The sequence below is a fragment of the Chaetodon trifascialis genome, chromosome 7, assembly GCF_039877785.1.
Source record: "Chaetodon trifascialis isolate fChaTrf1 chromosome 7, fChaTrf1.hap1, whole genome shotgun sequence".
In the NCBI taxonomy this organism is placed as follows: domain Eukaryota; kingdom Metazoa; phylum Chordata; class Actinopteri; order Chaetodontiformes; family Chaetodontidae; genus Chaetodon; species Chaetodon trifascialis.
In genome coordinates, this window is record NC_092062.1 from 15,680,360 (window position 1) to 15,699,112 (window position 18,753).

Below are 18,753 nucleotides of genomic sequence, written 5' to 3' on the forward strand. Positions count from 1 at the left end.
GGCTGACATCCATCGAGTCTGTCAGTGGAGGAATATAAGACAGAAGGCCCAGAGAGAAAAGACAAAACCCAGTTAAATCTTGGCCTATGTGATAAGTTACCTTGCACACAGCAGTCATTACACCACCAGAATTAAATGATAAGATTCCAATTACCTACTAATTTAAACCAGCGGTCAAATATGAGACGTAAAGGATGAAGGAGGCTGCTGCTAAGGATTTCATGTTGTAATAGCTTTCTGCAGGTGAAAAAGTAAATTGAGAAAATCTTCCAGACATTAAATATAGTATTGTAAATGACCTGCCTCCATAAAAAGCTCCTTATCTATGACATGTTAAATCTATAATGTATTCTTGCTCGTTCTCACTGACATGTCCAGTGAAAAATCTCACCCAAAGAACACCTGCATTTACCAATCATCTCCTATGTCTGATTTGAAATGTTGTTTTTGAGGCTTATTGATCTCCAAACAATCTAAAGGCGAACCCATATCACCGCCATTCTCCTCAACCCAACAGCAGGGGGTCTTGTCCTCTAATTAATCTGGCTTGTCCCTCTGCTAAACACTGGATCCATTTGCAGGACTGCTGCATTATTCAACATAGCCGTGGGTGAGAGAGGAAGTCTGCGGTCTGGAGTCACCTTACTCTGGGCAGAGCAGCAAAGCGAGAGGGATGGAGAAGGATGAAAGGGAGAAATGAAAGTGATGGAGGAGGAGTTGAGGATAGGGGAGGGGAGAGGTGGAGACAGAAAGAGGAGGGGGGTGAAAAGGGGAAAGGGAAAGAAATAAAGTGAGAGATTAAAAAGAGGGGAGAGATCAAATGACCGATGTGATTCAAGGGAACTGCTGCAAGAAGACATCCATATGAGAAACCGCAGGAGGGTCAGAGGCTTATAGACAGGAAGTCCATGTCCAGCTGTCAGTTCTCTGCTTCTGCTGACAAACCAATTATAAAACCACACAGAATATTCTAGCTGTGTATGCATTTTGACAGAACATCCAATGATAAGTTGACACCACATCTCTTTTTTTTCCCCTTGTTCTTTTATTGTTGATTGTTGTCGTTCTTCGGAACAAATCCCTTCCTGACCCCAAAATACATCTGTCATCTCCATCTCTCATTAAATGCACACCTTACCCCCACAAATACAATGGTCAAAAACACAGCAGTCATGTACCATTGGATCATACAGACACACATGAGCGAAATCAACGGTGCTCTCAGGGCAGTCGGCGCCACGCAGAGAGCAGTCATAGTAAAAAGCTTTGGAATGGTAAAAGTACAATGCACTCACGCAGTCGTGGCTGCTGGCAAACACAGCGGTTGGAACAAATGATGCGGATCGGGATATTTTGAAATGAACTAAATGAAATGCGAAGCAGACAATGGATTCATACATGACAGATCTGTTACTCAGAGTGCTGGAATGAACACTCGGGGAGACTCGGTTGTTAAAAGTTCTGGCAATAAACTCACAAAATGATCATTTACAGCACATTCACCTTGGTGGTTATGTAGTGGTTACTAACTGTACGTCTTTACTCTCGGCAAACATATAGTATATTATTCACATAGTATTCACATAACATAATATACATCTGTATGTACACAATCCTTTCACCCTCGAGAAAAAGTGTCCAGGCACTTCCTCCAGTGATGCTGCATCAGATCACTGACTACACTGTAGCTACTTCATTATTTCATCCTCATTAAAAACAAGCTGCTCTATCAGTGAACCTGTGAGAGGTTGGTGATGTTGAGATACCATTAGATTCCTCACATATTCTCACGCTTGCACCTGAACCAGACTGTGAGCTGCAAACTAGCAGCTGTACAGTTCACCTATAGCTGCCATTTCTCAGTTTCTGCGGTCTTCAAGATTCTTTATTAGGGCGGGTCCTGCACTGATGCCCTTACCGCCCTGTATGAAAACCTACACTTGAAGGAGTTTCAGGAGGTATGGTGGAGCATAACATATTTTAAAGGGTAATAATAGAGAGTGGAATAGCTATTTTCTTGGTTCTGGTACAAAAGGAAAAAAAATCAGAACTGCTTCTCCTCTGTGTGTCAAAGCTGACTCAGATCAATTATGTGTAACACACATGCCAACCTGCCTGAGTTTCTTCCACTGATTCAGGCGTTCCAATGCTCTCCAGGTGCTGGCCAGTAGATGAAAAGCAATGAATTTTGCCAGCGATAGCTAAACAGTAGGGCTTGCAGGCAACTGCGTCTTACTATTCCTCATGTTTAAAATGCTGTTTTATTTGTAAGATACTTAAAATGCCCACCAACGCTCTGGTTTCTACCACCATCAAACAAATGTATGTTGGGTTAATTCTCCTGCCAGTGCAAAGGCGCTGGCTTAGAACTGGAGTTGGTCCCTCCCACTGCTCCTAAAACTTTGGGTTAAATGCAGAGAATGAATTTCCCTGCGGGAATCAATAAAGGGCAACTTAACATGAAAACACCAATATGTTCAGTGGTGAGTGGTGACACAAGTAGCTTTTTATGCCTCTGCTCAATGGTAATGCCCCTTTTTATTTATATATATTTACTTTATTTATTTTACACCACTAGGAACAACAACTAATATTCATGTTAAAACTGTCAAAATGAACCCCCTGCCTGAAAGGGTAATGATAAAATTGAAACTGGTTTAGCTTGCTTCAACAGTGTACAGTACAACCAAATGTCTCAGACAACAAAGTAGGAGTAAAAGGAGTTTACAGATTCAAACCTGTAACGCAGCACTGGTTTAGACACAACAGCATTGATGAAACATCACTTTTCACACCACCACTATGGCATGTCAGTACATTTCTAACAGTTTCCCCTGCTCCTTTTCTTTCCCACTGGGTTTAAAATACAAACAATCAGTTTGGAGCGAGGGCATTAGCTGATGCAGTACATACTGTATGTTTGTAGGCATATATCAAGATGAAGCCGTAGAACAAAGTAAAGAGAGGATTCAAGTCAGTTAATGGGATTGGCACTGTGACAGTAATGAGACAGGAATCTCCTGTGGTGGCACCAGGCCCAGTTCTGTGGTCCCTGGAAACGCCCACCTATAGCACACATGGTAATCCAGCACAAACATTATGGCAAAAATACAACACATTGCACTACTGTACAGTTTCAGTTTCTGCATCAGTACTGTGGAGCACTGGGCTGGGCTATCCTAATGCTTTAGGTCTCTTGTTAAAATCTCTTGTTGTGGTTTGTACACCAGTATGACAGCCTATCAGATTTATTCAGTCCTATCGTCAGAGAATAAGGCAGTTTATGGTATGGTAGATAAGTCATGCCACAACCACAGTGGACTGCTGTTGTATGTAGCTCTTAAGAGAGAAGAAGAGATAATTCTGCTGTAACTCTGGAATCTCATCCAGCCCCCTCGCTGTTTGAATGCAATGATGAAACACAGCCAAGGTGACCTTTCTTCAGAACAGACGGGTCCATTTTGTAGCTCAGAATATTGTTTTGCTGCTACAGAAACCCTTAGCACAAAAGAGCTTTAGTCCAGAGGCAAAGAGGACCAAGAAAAGCACAAAAAATATCAAAAGAGATAAACATCACCAACAAGGAGGAAATCACAGCTGTACATTAAAGGTTAAAAGTTAGAACCATGACCATGTTTTTTTTCCTCTCCTTCCTTTGCAGTCCTTTCTATGCCAAGTCCGCAGGTCCAAACATTAAAGTAGAGGGGTCACTGAGTGGCCTTAAAATCTAATCTCCAGCTCATTGGATACCGCCGCTGTGGTAAACATTTAGTTGCTATCTACCATCAAAGCAGTCCAAGTACTCCAGGACAAGGTCATAGCAGAATCGATACTGGTCCTGAGGAAAAATACAATATTGTTAAATTAAAAAGTGAACACAGGGCAGAATATTAATAAGAATAATAGAAGAAGAATAAGAAGAATAACAAAATATTCTTGCCACTTTCATACTTCATTCAGTTACAGACTCTCTTACCAGGGACTCCACCATGTTGGGTTTGCAGTTGCGCAGGGTTTTGACAGCGTAGAAGATGTCCACCATGTTCTGGTACTGGATCATCTCGAGGAGAATGTTGCAGGCACAGAAGGTCCCACTGCGACCACCACCGTTACTGCACAGCAAACGATGTGTTTGTTAAAAAACTTCCCGAATAGATGGCAAATCTTTTCATTACCCTTTATCATGGCTGGCATTGCTTTCACCTTGTGAGTCTATGTGTGTGTGAGTCTGTGTGTGTTTTTCCTGGAGACAACTATGGTATCAGGAGCTGCCACAGAAGTGGTTTTGACTACTTTGCCAGGTGTGTGTTTTTTATAGATGCTGTCACTGCTGTAGCGTCGCAACTGTGGACTCACAGAACTTAACAGGTGTGGAGTTCAGATCAAAATGAAGGCCGAGTTTGAAGATGGCTGTGGTGCGACCCATGAGTGCTGCACACTCACGTAATAATGTAGTAAGAACTACTGAGGACTCGTGGATTGGAAGGTCAACATGTTGATGACATTGCAGCTGGTGTGATAGCTTTAATGTTGCATTTTAGCCATGCTAGCAGCATGGCTCTAGGGATGTCAGTGTCCATGCATATAAAATATCTTTAAAAACATTAAATGGATTGCCATAAATTATTTGTACAGACATTCTTGATCCCCATAGGATGATTCCTACGGACTCTGGTGATCCTCTGACAGTTCCTCTAGTGCCATCATGAGGCTGACATTTTTGGATTTTAATAAAATGTCTCATCAGCCACTGGATGGGATGCCATTCATGTTCCCTTCAGGATGAATATCATCAGTGTTCTATCCGTGTTATAGCACATAACACGTGAGCATGTTAGCATTTAACTTAAAGCAGCACTGTGCCTAGCCTCACATGACTTTGTGTTTGAAATGTGCCGTATTAAAAAGCTCACCCTATTAGAGCAGCTTCAGGTTTAGACCTTGACTGTCAGTATGATGCAATCCTGATTCTCTTATACTGCATGAACAGCAGGGACGTAAAATACATTTCAATATATACACATATATCTCCATCTCCAGAGGGAATAAGCCTCCTAATATGTTTAACATGGTTCTGGAAAACAATAACACAGTGTGAGCGCGGCAGAATATGTGTAATCTGATAACCCTTTTTTGCGTTCATGCTACCTCATGAAAACCAGGGATTCGATACAGTTCATACAGCATGCACACACAATATCAAGATACAAAAACAGCTATGAGAGAAAAGCTGCAAGGAAGAGAAAATTGAGAAATAACAGCACGGTGTGGCATTTCTTCGGAAATATTGTCCTGGTCATCATAAATGAAAGGCAATATCAATAAACTAGTGGGGGACAATCCACTTCCTCTCTCCTGAGACAAATGCAGGGAAGGTGGGCACGGAAGCCTCTGCAGTGTATACAACCAATATTAAGGTAATCAATCGTCGTCAGTGCTTTGGCAGTCCTGGATTTACTGTAGTGAGAACCATCGCATTCTGTATTAAGCCATAATTGATTTGATCTCCATAATCTCTTTCCTGGTTGTCGTGGGTAACACTGTGTGACAGCGCTGAGTGATGTGCTTTTGGATGGGGGCGGTAGGGATGAACGTGTGATGGGTTGGCAATGAGCTGGACAGACCCATTCATATTCATCAGCGGGTGTGCGCTCTGGGGGCTTAGGACAACAGAGGAGCATATATACACATCACACACTGCACTACAGGACAGCACAGCACAGCACAGCACAGCACAGCACAGCACAGCACAGCACAGCACAAAACATTACACCAAAATTTGATTTTCTACATTACAAAAAACTACCATGGAAAAAGGTACTGCATGGTGCTTCTCATTGCACCAAAAAGCACAAAACACCAAGAGACTTGCCAAAGTCTCTTATCATCAAACACATTTGGTCATGATTTGCCAGGTTTTAACAGTCATTTTTTGTGATACTCTGCTCTGTGAGCAAGCTTTTGGTTTAAATGCACTTTTAAATGTCACTCTTCTACAGCACTAATTCACTGTCTGAGACCTTTTCAGAGAGAGACTGAATGTATTTCTGCCTCGTCTCCTTTTAATCAATTTACTGTACACGATGCATGTTGCTAACAAATTACTCACAGGCAGTGGACAACTGTGCGTCCTTCTCCACACTCCCTCTGCCACTTGTGCACTTGAGCCAGCAGGTTGAGGAAAGCCTTCTTGGAGTCGGGAACGTCGCGATATGCCGACCACCGCAGGAACTGGAACTGACACACCACCAGCTGGCCCTCTTGGAGCTTCAGATAGAAAAACATAGAAAGTACAGAAAACATTACGCACATGCAATTTGAGTGTACTGTACTCTATGGGTGTGCATGTGTGTATTCTCATGTGTCTGTTTTGTATTACATTTTCTGGTTGTTTCAGTATCTCTGCATGTGCCAGTTAACACCCGTGTTTGAGTGCTCCCCGGGCTGCGTGCAGGCACTCTCGGCTGTGCTCACTCAGCAGACTGACTTAGAGATATATGGGTTTGCAGGTGTAAGTGGAGCCCGAGCTGCGTGTGAGAGAGGTCCCTGTGTGTTCATAACCTTGTGCTGTAGAATCTCACCTAATACTTAAGGACCAGTGGAGATCTGTAAGTCATGCAAATTGGGCTGGCAAAGACACCAACGATGCATGGAGGAATTGCCTCTGCAGAGGTGGGATTTACACAATGTACTTTTTTTGTGCTGCTCTCATTCCTACACATACATATGCTTACAATGCACTTCCTTTGACTTTTACTCCCTACCCCTGTATATCATTGTCATGCACAGGAAACACACACACTAATGCACTGAGAGAGGGGCACAGAGCAGGAGAGGTGCGTGTTATTTCTGTGTGATTTGATTCCACTCATGCTGGGTTAAGTTGCCCTCTCCTTGACAGTGGTGTGCATCGGGTAGAAAAAAGGTGCCATAGGTAGAGAGGGGAATGACAAGGGCAGTCGACAGAGGAGGTGAGGATGCCAATCAAGAAAGGAAGTTCTGAGCCCTGCCTGTCGCGCTGCTTCTAATGGCAGCGGGGAAACGCCTAGCATGCAGATTTCTCCAATAATTGGCCGACAGCAATCCTGAGCAGAATGCATGCATGTGCTTATGCAAATTCCCGAGCTTAAACCATACCTGCATACACACACGATCAACACAATGAAGTGTGTGAAGTCAAACTGACTGATTCACACGTATGCACACACCTGATGAAAGCTGAGAAATGACCACACTCACATCCCCTGTGCTCCCTGTACCATGACAGACCTGTCAGTGCCTTTATTTAGCCTGCTTCATGTGGTCTTCCTAATTGCTAGATGCTTTTTTAAATGTGTGACATGGTTTATGAACAAAGAGAGTCTGCTTTGCGGCCTGAAAAGAGTATTCTGCAACTGAAAATATGGCATGCAGTGTAATGATGATTACGCTAACAGGCACCTCAGAGTGGGAAGACACATCCAGGTGACCTTTACTGCTTACATGTCAGTGGGCTTCTGTTGCATGTTTTCCGTAGAAAGTTCTTACAGTATGTATGACTCTTGTGGGAACATCTTATGGAAACACGAGTAGCTCTGGTTCGATTTTCCAAACTGCTGAGTATCAAAACAACATCCTTTGTAGTATGTACGATACAGTCTATGAATATGTTTTCTTTTTTTTTTTCTTTTCCACTGATCAGCCTTTGTGCTCTGTACAAATCTCCAGGCCATTTTTCAGAGTGTATTTATTTAAGACTGCATTATTTCACAACCTCCTCTGAGAAAAGAGACATTGTGTATACATAAGAAAGCCATATGGACAGATAACAATGCAGAAACACACTGCTAAGAAATCCAGCATCAAGTGAAGTTTTCAGCCTTTGAGTTTGCACACATACAAAAAATTGTATAGACACTCAAATCATTATATGAAAGTTTCAGGTACACAGTAATTTTACATTCAAGTCTGTACTACTTTGACTTTGAGGACTTGTGTTGGGTTTTTAGATGCACATTGCAGCTGGCAGCTCTAAATGTACTGTAGGTAAAATGTCACATCTGAATTACCAGTGAGGACCACAGCTAATGCATTTCTAATGAGGTTCAAGTTATCATTTGTGAAATACCACTGAGTGGAACAACATGTCCTGTGCAGGCTTTTTTTGAAACCACAATGACTCACCCTTGTTACGTTCTTGACCCGAAACAGACGAGTAATGACATCCTCGTCTGCTGACATGGACAGAAACTCCACTTCCATGGGTCCGTACTGCTGTAGACCAGGCTCTGGCCAGTACTGCACACATGGCTACAGGTAGAGATGGGGGGGGGGGGGGGGGGGGGGGTATCAGTGATTAAATATCAGCACACACAGTACTGGTACTCATGCATTCTTCAGTAGTGGTGGCCAAAAAAATGCTTTTGCTTTTGCTTTGGATAATCAAAGGAAAGAGAATTTTAAGAAGTTCAAATGATGAAATTAAGCAAATATGTGTGTTTAAGTGTGTGTGTGTGTGTGTGTGTGTGTGTGTGTGTGTGTATGCAGTTGGGAGTCTGCATTCATGCAGTTAATATTCATAAAAGAACAGAATGCAGCTGAAGAGCCACACAGACACACAAGTTTAATACTGTAACAGTGATGACAAAAGTGGTGTTAATGAGTGCTTACATAGAAAAGAAGGCGTTATGGTGCCACACTGGTGTTAATAAGGGGAGAGAAGCAGTGTAGGGAGGGAGGGATGTAATGTGCTTTGAGAGATTGCAACAAGAGGGAGACAGAGTACTCCAGTGCCACGAATGAACTCTATAACCGAGTTCATAACAAGATCTTGCAATGAACAACTTAAAGTGGCGATAACTCAATTTTCAGGCGAGACCCTGAAGGGACGGCATTGCACTGAAAGAAATGGGATGAAAAACATTTAAAGGGGAGTAGATGAAAAGTGGGATTGAACAGGGTACCGACAATTTCTTTTTTCTTTTTTATTACCAGACTACACAGGGTGTCAGCACTGAGAAAAGCCAACACAGAAATCTCTACATTTCATGAGGACATTTTAACTTAACCGTTCAAGATTGCGATGACTCATTGACACTGTTCCTCAGGTACAAAGCTTACCAAGGCCCTTAAAGGTCAAGTTAACCCTTTACTGATTTTTGACAGCAAAAATATATTGGCAGGATACTCAGTGAATTATTGGGAAAATTGTCTGCAGTGAACAAGAGGTGCATTAAGACAGACAGAATAATACCAGCTTTGAGGTTAAAATAAGTTAATCAATCACTGGTGCTCCTTAGACTTAAAACATAAGTATATCTCCGACAGAGGAGCAGGAAACACTGTAAAATGTGAGGGACTGATTTTACAACAATCTAAGGAAGACCTTGCACAAAAAATATTAATAATTTAGAGAAAGCAATAAATAAAGAAAAAATGTAATACATATTTTACATGGTTAATATTTAAAGTTTGACTCTGCAAAGCCTGTAAATTTTGCATTTACGCCTAAGAAACAAAATCTAGATCTGTGTAAGTCATTATCTCCAGCATCTCTGGCCTGGTAATTGTCTCGTTCTTCATAAACATATTTAATTATACAGATTTAAATACGGGGTAGTATGAGATTATGAATAAGTACTTAAAACCCTTATAGGAGTTGTTGTTAATGAAAGCTTATGTTACATAATGCTTCCAGAGCTGGAAAGTCTGATCTCAGTGCAGTGCAGCATTTGACAGAATGGATTAAAATATTCAAGATATCTCCTGGACTGTCCTTGATTAATTTTTTTTTTTTTTTTTCTTTTCCTTGAAGACATTTTCTTATGTCAGTCAATGATCTTTCCTCCTCACAGAGTGTATGGTGTACCACAAGGATCCATTTTTGGACTAACGTTTTTCTCTATTTTCCATATTGTCCTTAGGCAATATTACTGGACAGCATAACATTTCTAATTTCTTTCTATTATTATGCTGATGATATCAAGTCATATCTGTCCCGTCACTGTTGAATTACTTGTTGTTAACTCTGCACTGCAACTGTTTATCTGCCATTAAGCAATGGATGTCTGCCAAACTCCTCAGCTTAAGTCCAACAAAACGAAGATCTTAATTATTGGCTGAACACGTCTGTCGTCAAGTTGTGCCAGATTTTGGCTCTTAAACAGAAAATGCTCTTCCCTCTGTGAACAATCTGGGAGTTATATTTGATCAGAGCCTCAGTCTGGAGCCCCACTTTACGACTGTAGGCTTAGTAAATTCAGTTTGTCTCACCTGAGAAAAATCTTAAGAATTAAATCATTTCTTTCTCTGAGTGACACTCACAATATTTTACAGGCTTTAATTTCATTCATGCGTGATTATGCAATGATCCATTCATCTGTCTTAATCATGAAAACTTCAGGAAAGCTCAATTTGCTCAACAGTAAGCTGCCAGAGTCCAACTCAGAAATTATTCGATTTGCATGCTTATTCTTGAAAAAGACTTTTAAATCTATCGCTTCCTTTCAAAGCTTTGTTCAGTACGGCACCTGATTGTGTTGAGTTCTTCAGTTCGTATTTACCAGCTCAGTCATTGCCATTACAGCTGCAACTACATGGAATAGCTTACCATAAGGGCTCAGGATAGCAAAGGCTTTACTTACTTTAAAACCTCCTCTGAAAAATAAACTCATCACCAGTTCTTTTAATTATTTGTTCTTAGTGCTCCATTATAGTTTTAAGTGAATCTTGAATCTTGAGTTATGTTGCCACTCATTATTATAGCTATTATTATAAAAAAGAACAGGGAATAGGGAAGTACAGAGAAAGACATATGCTCATGAGAAAAAGTGGGACGCCAACAAAAAGAACCCTGAGATGTGGCTGGAGGGTAATGCAAGCCTATTCTCCAGAGATGTAACTTGAGGAGGAAGGAAAAACTGGGGCGGGTGTTATCTAGTCATGCCTTGAGATCAATGTGGTCAGGGATCAAAGCCCAGCAAAATGGCATGAAGGAACTAATCCCAAGCACAGTAAGATACAGAAACAGTGAAGGCAGGGTAAAGTCTTAAATATAAAGTTCAGATAACTTAACTGAAAATAAAAACTAGTACAGCAAACAGCTCTTGTTTGAGTGAACTCAAACTTTTCGCTGCGTCTCTTTTTCCTCACAGTCAACAAATCAATGGCAATAAAACAGTTTATAATACTTTGGCCTTACCCAGGCAGAGTTTGACTGGTTGAGTTGGTTGAGCATAACCACTGCTGTGCAGCCGTAGTCAAAGACCAGCCTCCAAAAGTCCGCCGTGGTGCCCGGCAGAGGGTGAGGGGTCACAATGAAAGTAGCCTGCCGGTGGAAACTGTCAGCGAGAGCAGCGTTGACGTAATTGTTGCTCTCCCCTTCTGTTGTAACCAGGAAGGCCAGAGCGCGATCGGGCGGAAGAACATCCATGCTGCGGTTCTTCTCTCGGTTTCTGGGCAACAAAGCAATGCTGCACTCTTCGACATCCAGGTGGGGGGTCACAGAGTTGAGTGTCTGCAAACAGGAATGTTAAAGAGGTGGGATGAGAGTGAGGGGAGGAGGTAAGGAAGTTGAAGAGAGCGTTTAAAAGGTGTGAGACGTGAGAAGTGGTAAGACACAGCAGAGGAGTCAAAGATGTTAGAGAGGAGGAGGAAGAAGAGGGGTAGGAGGAGGAGGAGGCAAAAAAAGAAGTGAATCAGACAGAAGGAGGGAGGACTGGGACACAGAGGATGCCGAGAATCTAAGAAGTTGAAGGAATCTTTAATTCTGTGAGCATTATGTTGACAAACTGATTTAGAGGGATAAGAGGTAAATTAGGCCAACTGCATAATAAAATGAAATATTGTCGACCAATTTTCTTTGATAAACTCTCTGCTCGTTTAGCTGTAATTACTTTAGACAACATGTAAAAATATTAGGATCATTAAATCAGAGCATCAATAATAGATCTGTGACTAGCTGATTTCGGTACTACCGGTTGGCTGTTTGCCGTCTGCAGGATGACAGAGAGAAAGGCAAACAGAGAGCTCACTGGGCGGTGGAAAACCTTTCAACAACAATGTCAGACGGATAAGTTTACAAGATCAAAGCCAGACATGTAACATTTTCCTTTATGAAGAACTAACAGTTTGTAATAAGAGTGTTGCACCACCCACAATTCCCTCATTCTCAGCAATATATCCATCATAACTCCTATGCAGAGTATAAGGATAAAACAGTATAAAATTAAAGGGGGAGCATGAGCCTTTTCTAGTATTACTTTGAAATGCTAAACCTGGAATCAATGCGGCTGCTGCAGCAGAGGGAGGTGGATGAGGCAGGTAAAGCATGTGGGAACACAGCTGGCTCTCCTCTCTCCTAATCACCATCTAATAAAATGTTCTGAGACTGCATTCCAACAAACCAGGCAGAGGATTTAAGTGACAGTCACACAGAATCAAAAGCGAAAGGGAACCATCATCAACTTGCACAAATACACACACACATACATTGTGTTTTATCACTTGTGGGGACATTACATAGACTTACATTCATTTCCTGGAGCCTTACCCTAACCCTTACCCAAACCTAATCCTGACCACTATTTGCCTGTTTCTAACCCTGTACCTAACCTAACCTTACCTAACCCGTAACCCTATCCTGAGTCTTCACCCTAAAATTTAATGATTTACATTAAGGGGACCTACATTTTGCCCCCATAAGGCAGGTGAGTCCCCACAATGTGAATGTGTAAACAGATTTTTGTCCCCACAACGTGATAAATACCATGTCACACACACACACACGCACGCGCGCACACACATAGGTCCATTACGTCTATTCCTTTCTACACTCTCTGTTGATGTCTCCGCTATGAAGTACATCATTTCCACACCAGAGGAAATGTAGCCATCCTGTATTATTTATGTTACTCTCTGCACACAGACTGTTTTAACTTGACTGATCAAATGCACAGCACACAACAGAATACATGCAATACAAATATGCAAATATAATACTCTTGGAATTGTATATTTGATTGTATCATCCTATCACCTATCCATGCAATCCTCAGCTTTAAAACATCCATTAATATTAATACTGAATTATTATTCATGGTAGTAGTAGTAATAAAAGTAGATGTAGTAGTACTAGCAGTAACAGTAGCAGTGCAGGCAAATGCAAAAACACTATGTGTGTTGTTCACAAGTGATACTGTAGAAGTATTAGCACTACAGTGCATGTTGTAGTAGTAGGAGTGGTAGTATTGGTATATATATTGTTTTTACTAGAGATAACTGTAGCAGTAGACGTGCTGGTAGGTTCGATTCAGGTAAATGAAAGAATTTTGATATTAAATAAATTGCATTATAAATGCAAATGACAGTGTGTGGGCTGTGTAATTTAGAAATGTTTGCATGTTCCAGGTTTTAATAGCTGAATATTTTAACTAAATGAAACTGTGCTTCAAAATCAATGGAGGCATGATACTGCCCTCCAGCAAAACACTGACCTGAAACTCCTCCCGTAGCTGAGAGGAATTACTCTGCGAATCCACTCGCAGCATCTCTTTGTAAGTGACCGCAAACTCATTCACCAAAATAGCCGTCTCCCCACACAGACAGGCCTCCAGAATGGCATCATGGATGAAGATATACTGCTCCTGAGGGGACAACAGGTAACACAATTAAGTTCTGTGTGTGTGCACATGTGTGGGCATGCTCATGTACTCTGGTGGGTTTCAGATAACAAGTAAGAGTGTGTGATATGGTGGTAAACAGCTAAACAGACATTACAGAGGAGGCAGGGTCAGCCACTTAAGAACATATGCAGCTGTTAATTAACAATTTGAATGGCAGAGATTTATTATAGCCTGTCTTGCTCTGAATGTAACATGTGCTATAATGTTGGTTGTGTATCAAAGCTGTTGGAGAATAAATAAATATTTCTAAGTAAACAGACACATGTGGTGTGCATTTAATTAGAGCACCCCTGCAAATAACTACAAATGTAATAAACAACAAAGTCAATGTCAGATTTACATAATAAGGGGTGAATATGCAAATTATCTTCACATCTAAAGAACAGTGCATGCCTATGCAGCACACCGAGAGACAATGTGAGTCTTTTCTCTAAGACTATTGCAATGACCTTTACATAAGTCCCAGAGGGGGAGCATGATAATACACCCCTCTCGCTCTTTGAATTTCCTAACAACAGAAGGGAAAAACAAATGTTTAAAAACCCGACTCTCCTGAAGATTTCCAGTGGAGAGAGGTTACCATATTGTGACCATTGATGTAACCTCCTTAGTATATGCAACATAAATTTGAGATATATGACTTTGCTTGAATATGAAGTGTTTTCTTGCCAGTGCAGTTGACCTGACCTCTGTCTGGATCATGTTGATGCGTCGAGAGCAGAGGGTTTTCACGCAGTTGTAGATATCCACCACGCCTTCACACTCGGCCATGTCCAACATGACATCCAGCACGATGTAGCAGCCGGTGCGGCCCGCCCCCACACTGTTACACAGAGGACATCTTTGAGAATGAGGAATCGAGCACATTAAATCATTACATCATCACTCTTGAGTTTGGAAAAATGTTGTTGAAATTTTCAGGATGCTGAGGAGCACAAGCGAGAGAAAGAGAATGGGAGAGTATTGAAGGACCGCAAGAACATGTAAGGCAAGGCTCATCCGACCAGCTAGCACGAGTATTAGTAGGCAAAGGAGCAACCCAGCTAACACCGTGTTTGCTGCCAGTATTTCAGGTATTATTATGCTAATATCCTATGACCTGTGTGTCACATTACAGCAAGAAATTCTTCAAGATTTATCTTGCTCATTTTTACTGCATTATCTTTTGTCTGTTCCTCCTTCGATTGACTCTCCATTTTGAGGCATTTTGAGGTCTCAGTTAATGGAATGTTTGCTAGGCTATCAGCAAGAGAAAATTCAGTGATATCAAAGCTATAACACTTGAAGGGATCATTGCATGTGGTTTTTAACATCTGAATAAATAGAAGTTAGGTTTGCATGAATATTCACGAGACAAGAGCAGTCTTTATTTAGCATTAGCTCTCATAACCAATGCCTTTGCATGGCAGGATGGCATGCAGGAATACATTAAAAACATACAAATATTGTATTTGTATGTAAAATAAAGCAGTAAAAGAACAGGTATCTCTGTTCCAATTCTGTGACAAGAACTTGTTGTTTTAACTAGCAAGGCTATTAATACTGTAGTACCCTACCCTAGCTAATGGCTGCCTCCGTCATGTTAGTGGTCCTGCATCTCCCAAAGGAGATTACTCTCTGTTACTCATTGGTTTGGTTTTAAAACGCTACAGGTTGCAGCATTTGCTAAACATCACATTACCTGCAGTGGACCACCACAGGGCCAGCGTCAGGAGGCGTAGAGGCTTTCACTCTTCTTATAAAGGCCAACAGTCCTGTGGCGTGATAGGGCACCCCGTGCTCGGGCCAGGACGTGAAGTGGAACTGACGCACCTCGTGCTTGGTTGAGTATCCTCTCTGTCAATAGAAACGCACTACACATTAGCATTACATGTTTAACACTACACTTACATGGCTTGCATCCTAACCATAGTAGCCTACGGGCCCTTTTTCATCCAAGACATGCTCCCATCCGTTCAGAGACATTCCCCTCCGTGATAGATGTGACATATTTGTCGGTTCAGTGTGAGGACAACCAGGACATTATTTACGTGGGGTGTTAGGTCTTCTAGGACAGTTAGGCCTCCGGGCATCACATGCTAGCAGCAGCTGCAGTGTGACTGACACGCGGAAAGGAATTACTGAGGCTCTCGGAGCTCGGGGAGGGCTGGGAGGTTTCTCCTCTCTACTGGGAGGCTGCTGCAGTCACACAGCAATTTCTTCTTCTGTACAGAGATGACAAACTAAAGCGAAGCAAAGCAAAGATTTGTTGAAGACAGAAATCCAAAAAAAGAAAGGAAAAGAGCTATGAAAAACAAGCTGTCACCAGCTCCTAAATTCATGCTGATTTAAATAAGCAGCAGTGTGTGCCCATGGAGAGCGAGTGTGACAGTGTGATGATAATGCTGTGTTTGTGACACTGTCACAGCAGTGTTACTTTGAGCCCTTCCAAGGAGAGATCCCCCGCAAGACTGACAGGATGGAGACCGTCAGGGGCACAACAGTGCATCAGCTATGCTGGAAAGATGGTAGGGGCATTCAGATAGCCACTGGTGTTAATTCCTCTTAATTTAACATGTGGCCCTCATACCAAATCCTGTCAAGTATCTAATCCCCTCTATTAATGTTTTACTTCTAATTTCAGGAATATTACAACAAGCATAACCAATGCAAGAAAGAGGGTAGGCAAAATCTAAATATTAGATAAACTTCAACTTACCCTCTCCAAGGCAAAGGTGCGAACTGTGTATTCAGCCAGTGTCTCCGTCTTCAGCAGAGTGATTTTGATGTCACCATACATCTCGCTGTCATCGGGCCAGTATTTACAGCATTTCACCTGTTTAAAAATAGCGCAGCAACAGAGGTAAATCTATCGTTGACACTCCTGGAAAACGTACCTGCAAAACTGCAAAGGTGGAACATGGCTTAATCTGTTTGTGAAGGTTTAATCTCCATTCTCCAGTACAAAGTAGAAAATTCTCTAGTGTTTCAAGCTAATTATTCCAACCACAGTTCACTCACATCTACTGTTATTAAGGATAACTTATCGTATTATTAGTTTATTATGTCATACTTTTGCTTATGCTATATTACATTACATATATAACTCTTTTTAGGTTCAGCTCACTGAGTTGCATTTGATATATGACTTGTGCTGTATAAATTTAGTTCAACTGACGGATTGAGCCCCGACTAAAAAAACAAGGTTAATACGGTTGACGTTAAAATGTCTCATTTTTCCTCAAAGAGTTCTTTGAGAGACCGTATGATCCAGTGGCCCCTACAAAATGGCTTCAACTTTAGTTCCTCATTCTGAACCTCTCAGCCTTAGAGTGCCCAATCTAGACATCCACAATGTGTCCCTCTTAAAGTACAATTTCTCTAAATCTCCCCTCTCTTTGACAAGGATTCCTTACAAGTATCTATATATATCTAAGGGAAGACACTGGATGGATTACTTCCATGAAATGTGCTTCAAGTCTGTTCTCTTCTGTTGCTATTCAACAATGCCATTGGGGTGTTGTAGGTCACTGCAATGTCAACTTAAATAGGCCGTATTATGCTTTTTGTGTTTTTCCCTTTCCTTTAGTGACTTATATAACGTTTGTGCATGCAAAACACATGCAAAGTGGCCAAAGTCCACGCCAAAGGGAGTTATTCTCTCCCACAGAAAACACTGCTGTCTGAAACACCTTGTCACTGTTGGAAACTGTGATTGTGGCGATATTCACAGTAGAAGTGCTGCAAGCTTAAAAGACCAGTAGAGCTGACAGGAAACACATTGAGCATTGCCTGCTCAGGTCTTTGTGAACTGACCAATCAGAGCAGACTGGGCTTAAGGCAAGCCTTAAGAAGGACTAAAGCTAAATTGGGTATGGATGGTAAGAGGAAAGGTTTTTTTTTTTTTTTTTTGTTTAGTGCTGTCAAAAATATCGCGTTAACGCAAATCAATTTTAACAGCGTCATTTCTTTTATTGCACGTTTAACGCTCTTTGTGACCTAGTGAACTTGTAGTTTTTTATAAGCTGTGGCCACTTCTAGTAGCATTCGGAAAACTACAGGATCCAATTGTAAACCAGAAACAAAACAATAGGCACGCCCCACGCACGTGTTTGGTCTTGTCTGCTCGCTAGCCGTAAAAGAGTAGGCTACCGGTTTGTGTGGATGTCAAGCGCGAAACGCCGAAATGGATGCAAATAAGGTTCTGAATGGAAAGTTTAGTTTCAAAAAGTTGCCAGATGGGTCGACTGACAAGACCAAAGTTATCTGTGTGTATTGTCGGTGTGAACTGAGTTCTCACCGCAGCACATCCAGTCTGAAATACCACCTGATGTCCAAACACACGGCGAATGCGAATTCTCCGCCGCCTCCTTGTCAAAACTAGGCGACAATGGATGGCTTTCGACAGAGGCATATGGATACCGCAACTAAGAACAAGCTTGCTGCAGCCATAGCAGTAAGTAATTTTCATTCTTTCTGGAGAGAAATAAGAGGCTGGGTTGATAAGCCTCTGGTGAATGAATAGAAGAGCATCATAGTCTGACTGCTTGTATGTAAACTTAAGAAAGGAAAGTTTCAGCCGTGGTTTAACTGCACTATAGGCTGAGTCTTAGTTTACAATGATGTGCACTTTATCTTGTATCACCCTGTTTTGATCCCTTAGAAAGGGTTGTTGAAGGGGCTTTTTTGTAACCAAGTATTTATTTTTGTCATTTGTTTAATGACAGTGTTAAATTGTGTGAGATTTTGCTTCAAATGTGAATGACTGCTCAAAGTGAGAATGTTAGTGTGAAATAAAACACTACATGTTGTTGATTTCAATAAAAAACATTTGCACAAAGCAAGCCTATCCACTTTTCCATGATAAGAGTATTAAAATGATAATTAATGGGACATTTAGAATAGATAAAAATGTGCGATTAATTTGCGATTAATCGCGAGTTAACTGACATTCATGAGATTAATCACGAATAAATATTTTAATCGATTGACAGCACTATTTTTTTTACATTAAAGCATGTAAACCTGAAAATGAGCACAGCATGGCCTCTTTAAGTAAACCACCAAGTACAAGGTAACACTGATGATCTTTGCTTGTGTGCAGAGTGACACA

General features: G+C 41.4%; 1 protein-coding gene across 4 annotated transcripts in view; it reads right to left on the bottom strand.

Moving 5' to 3' along the window:
* Positions 1-1,023: 1,023 nt before the first annotated feature.
* The window catches only part of ptprub (protein tyrosine phosphatase receptor type Ub), a 156,250-nt gene continuing 138,520 nt past the window's right edge, over positions 1,024-18,753 (bottom strand). For all 4 annotated transcript variants that reach the window (XM_070965723.1, XM_070965722.1, XM_070965721.1 and 1 more), the window contains 9 exons: positions 16,360-16,476; positions 15,343-15,497; positions 14,349-14,484; positions 13,473-13,622; positions 11,180-11,494; positions 8,164-8,289; positions 6,110-6,267; positions 3,977-4,112; positions 1,024-3,838 (listed from right to left, as the gene is read on the bottom strand). In XM_070965723.1, the coding sequence (XP_070821824.1) occupies positions 3,776-3,838; positions 3,977-4,112; positions 6,110-6,267; positions 8,164-8,289; positions 11,180-11,494; positions 13,473-13,622; positions 14,349-14,484; positions 15,343-15,497; positions 16,360-16,476 (1,356 nt within the window). In that variant the 3' untranslated portion in view covers positions 1,024-3,775. The remainder of the gene's footprint in view (positions 3,839-3,976; positions 4,113-6,109; positions 6,268-8,163; positions 8,290-11,179; positions 11,495-13,472; positions 13,623-14,348; positions 14,485-15,342; positions 15,498-16,359; positions 16,477-18,753) is intronic.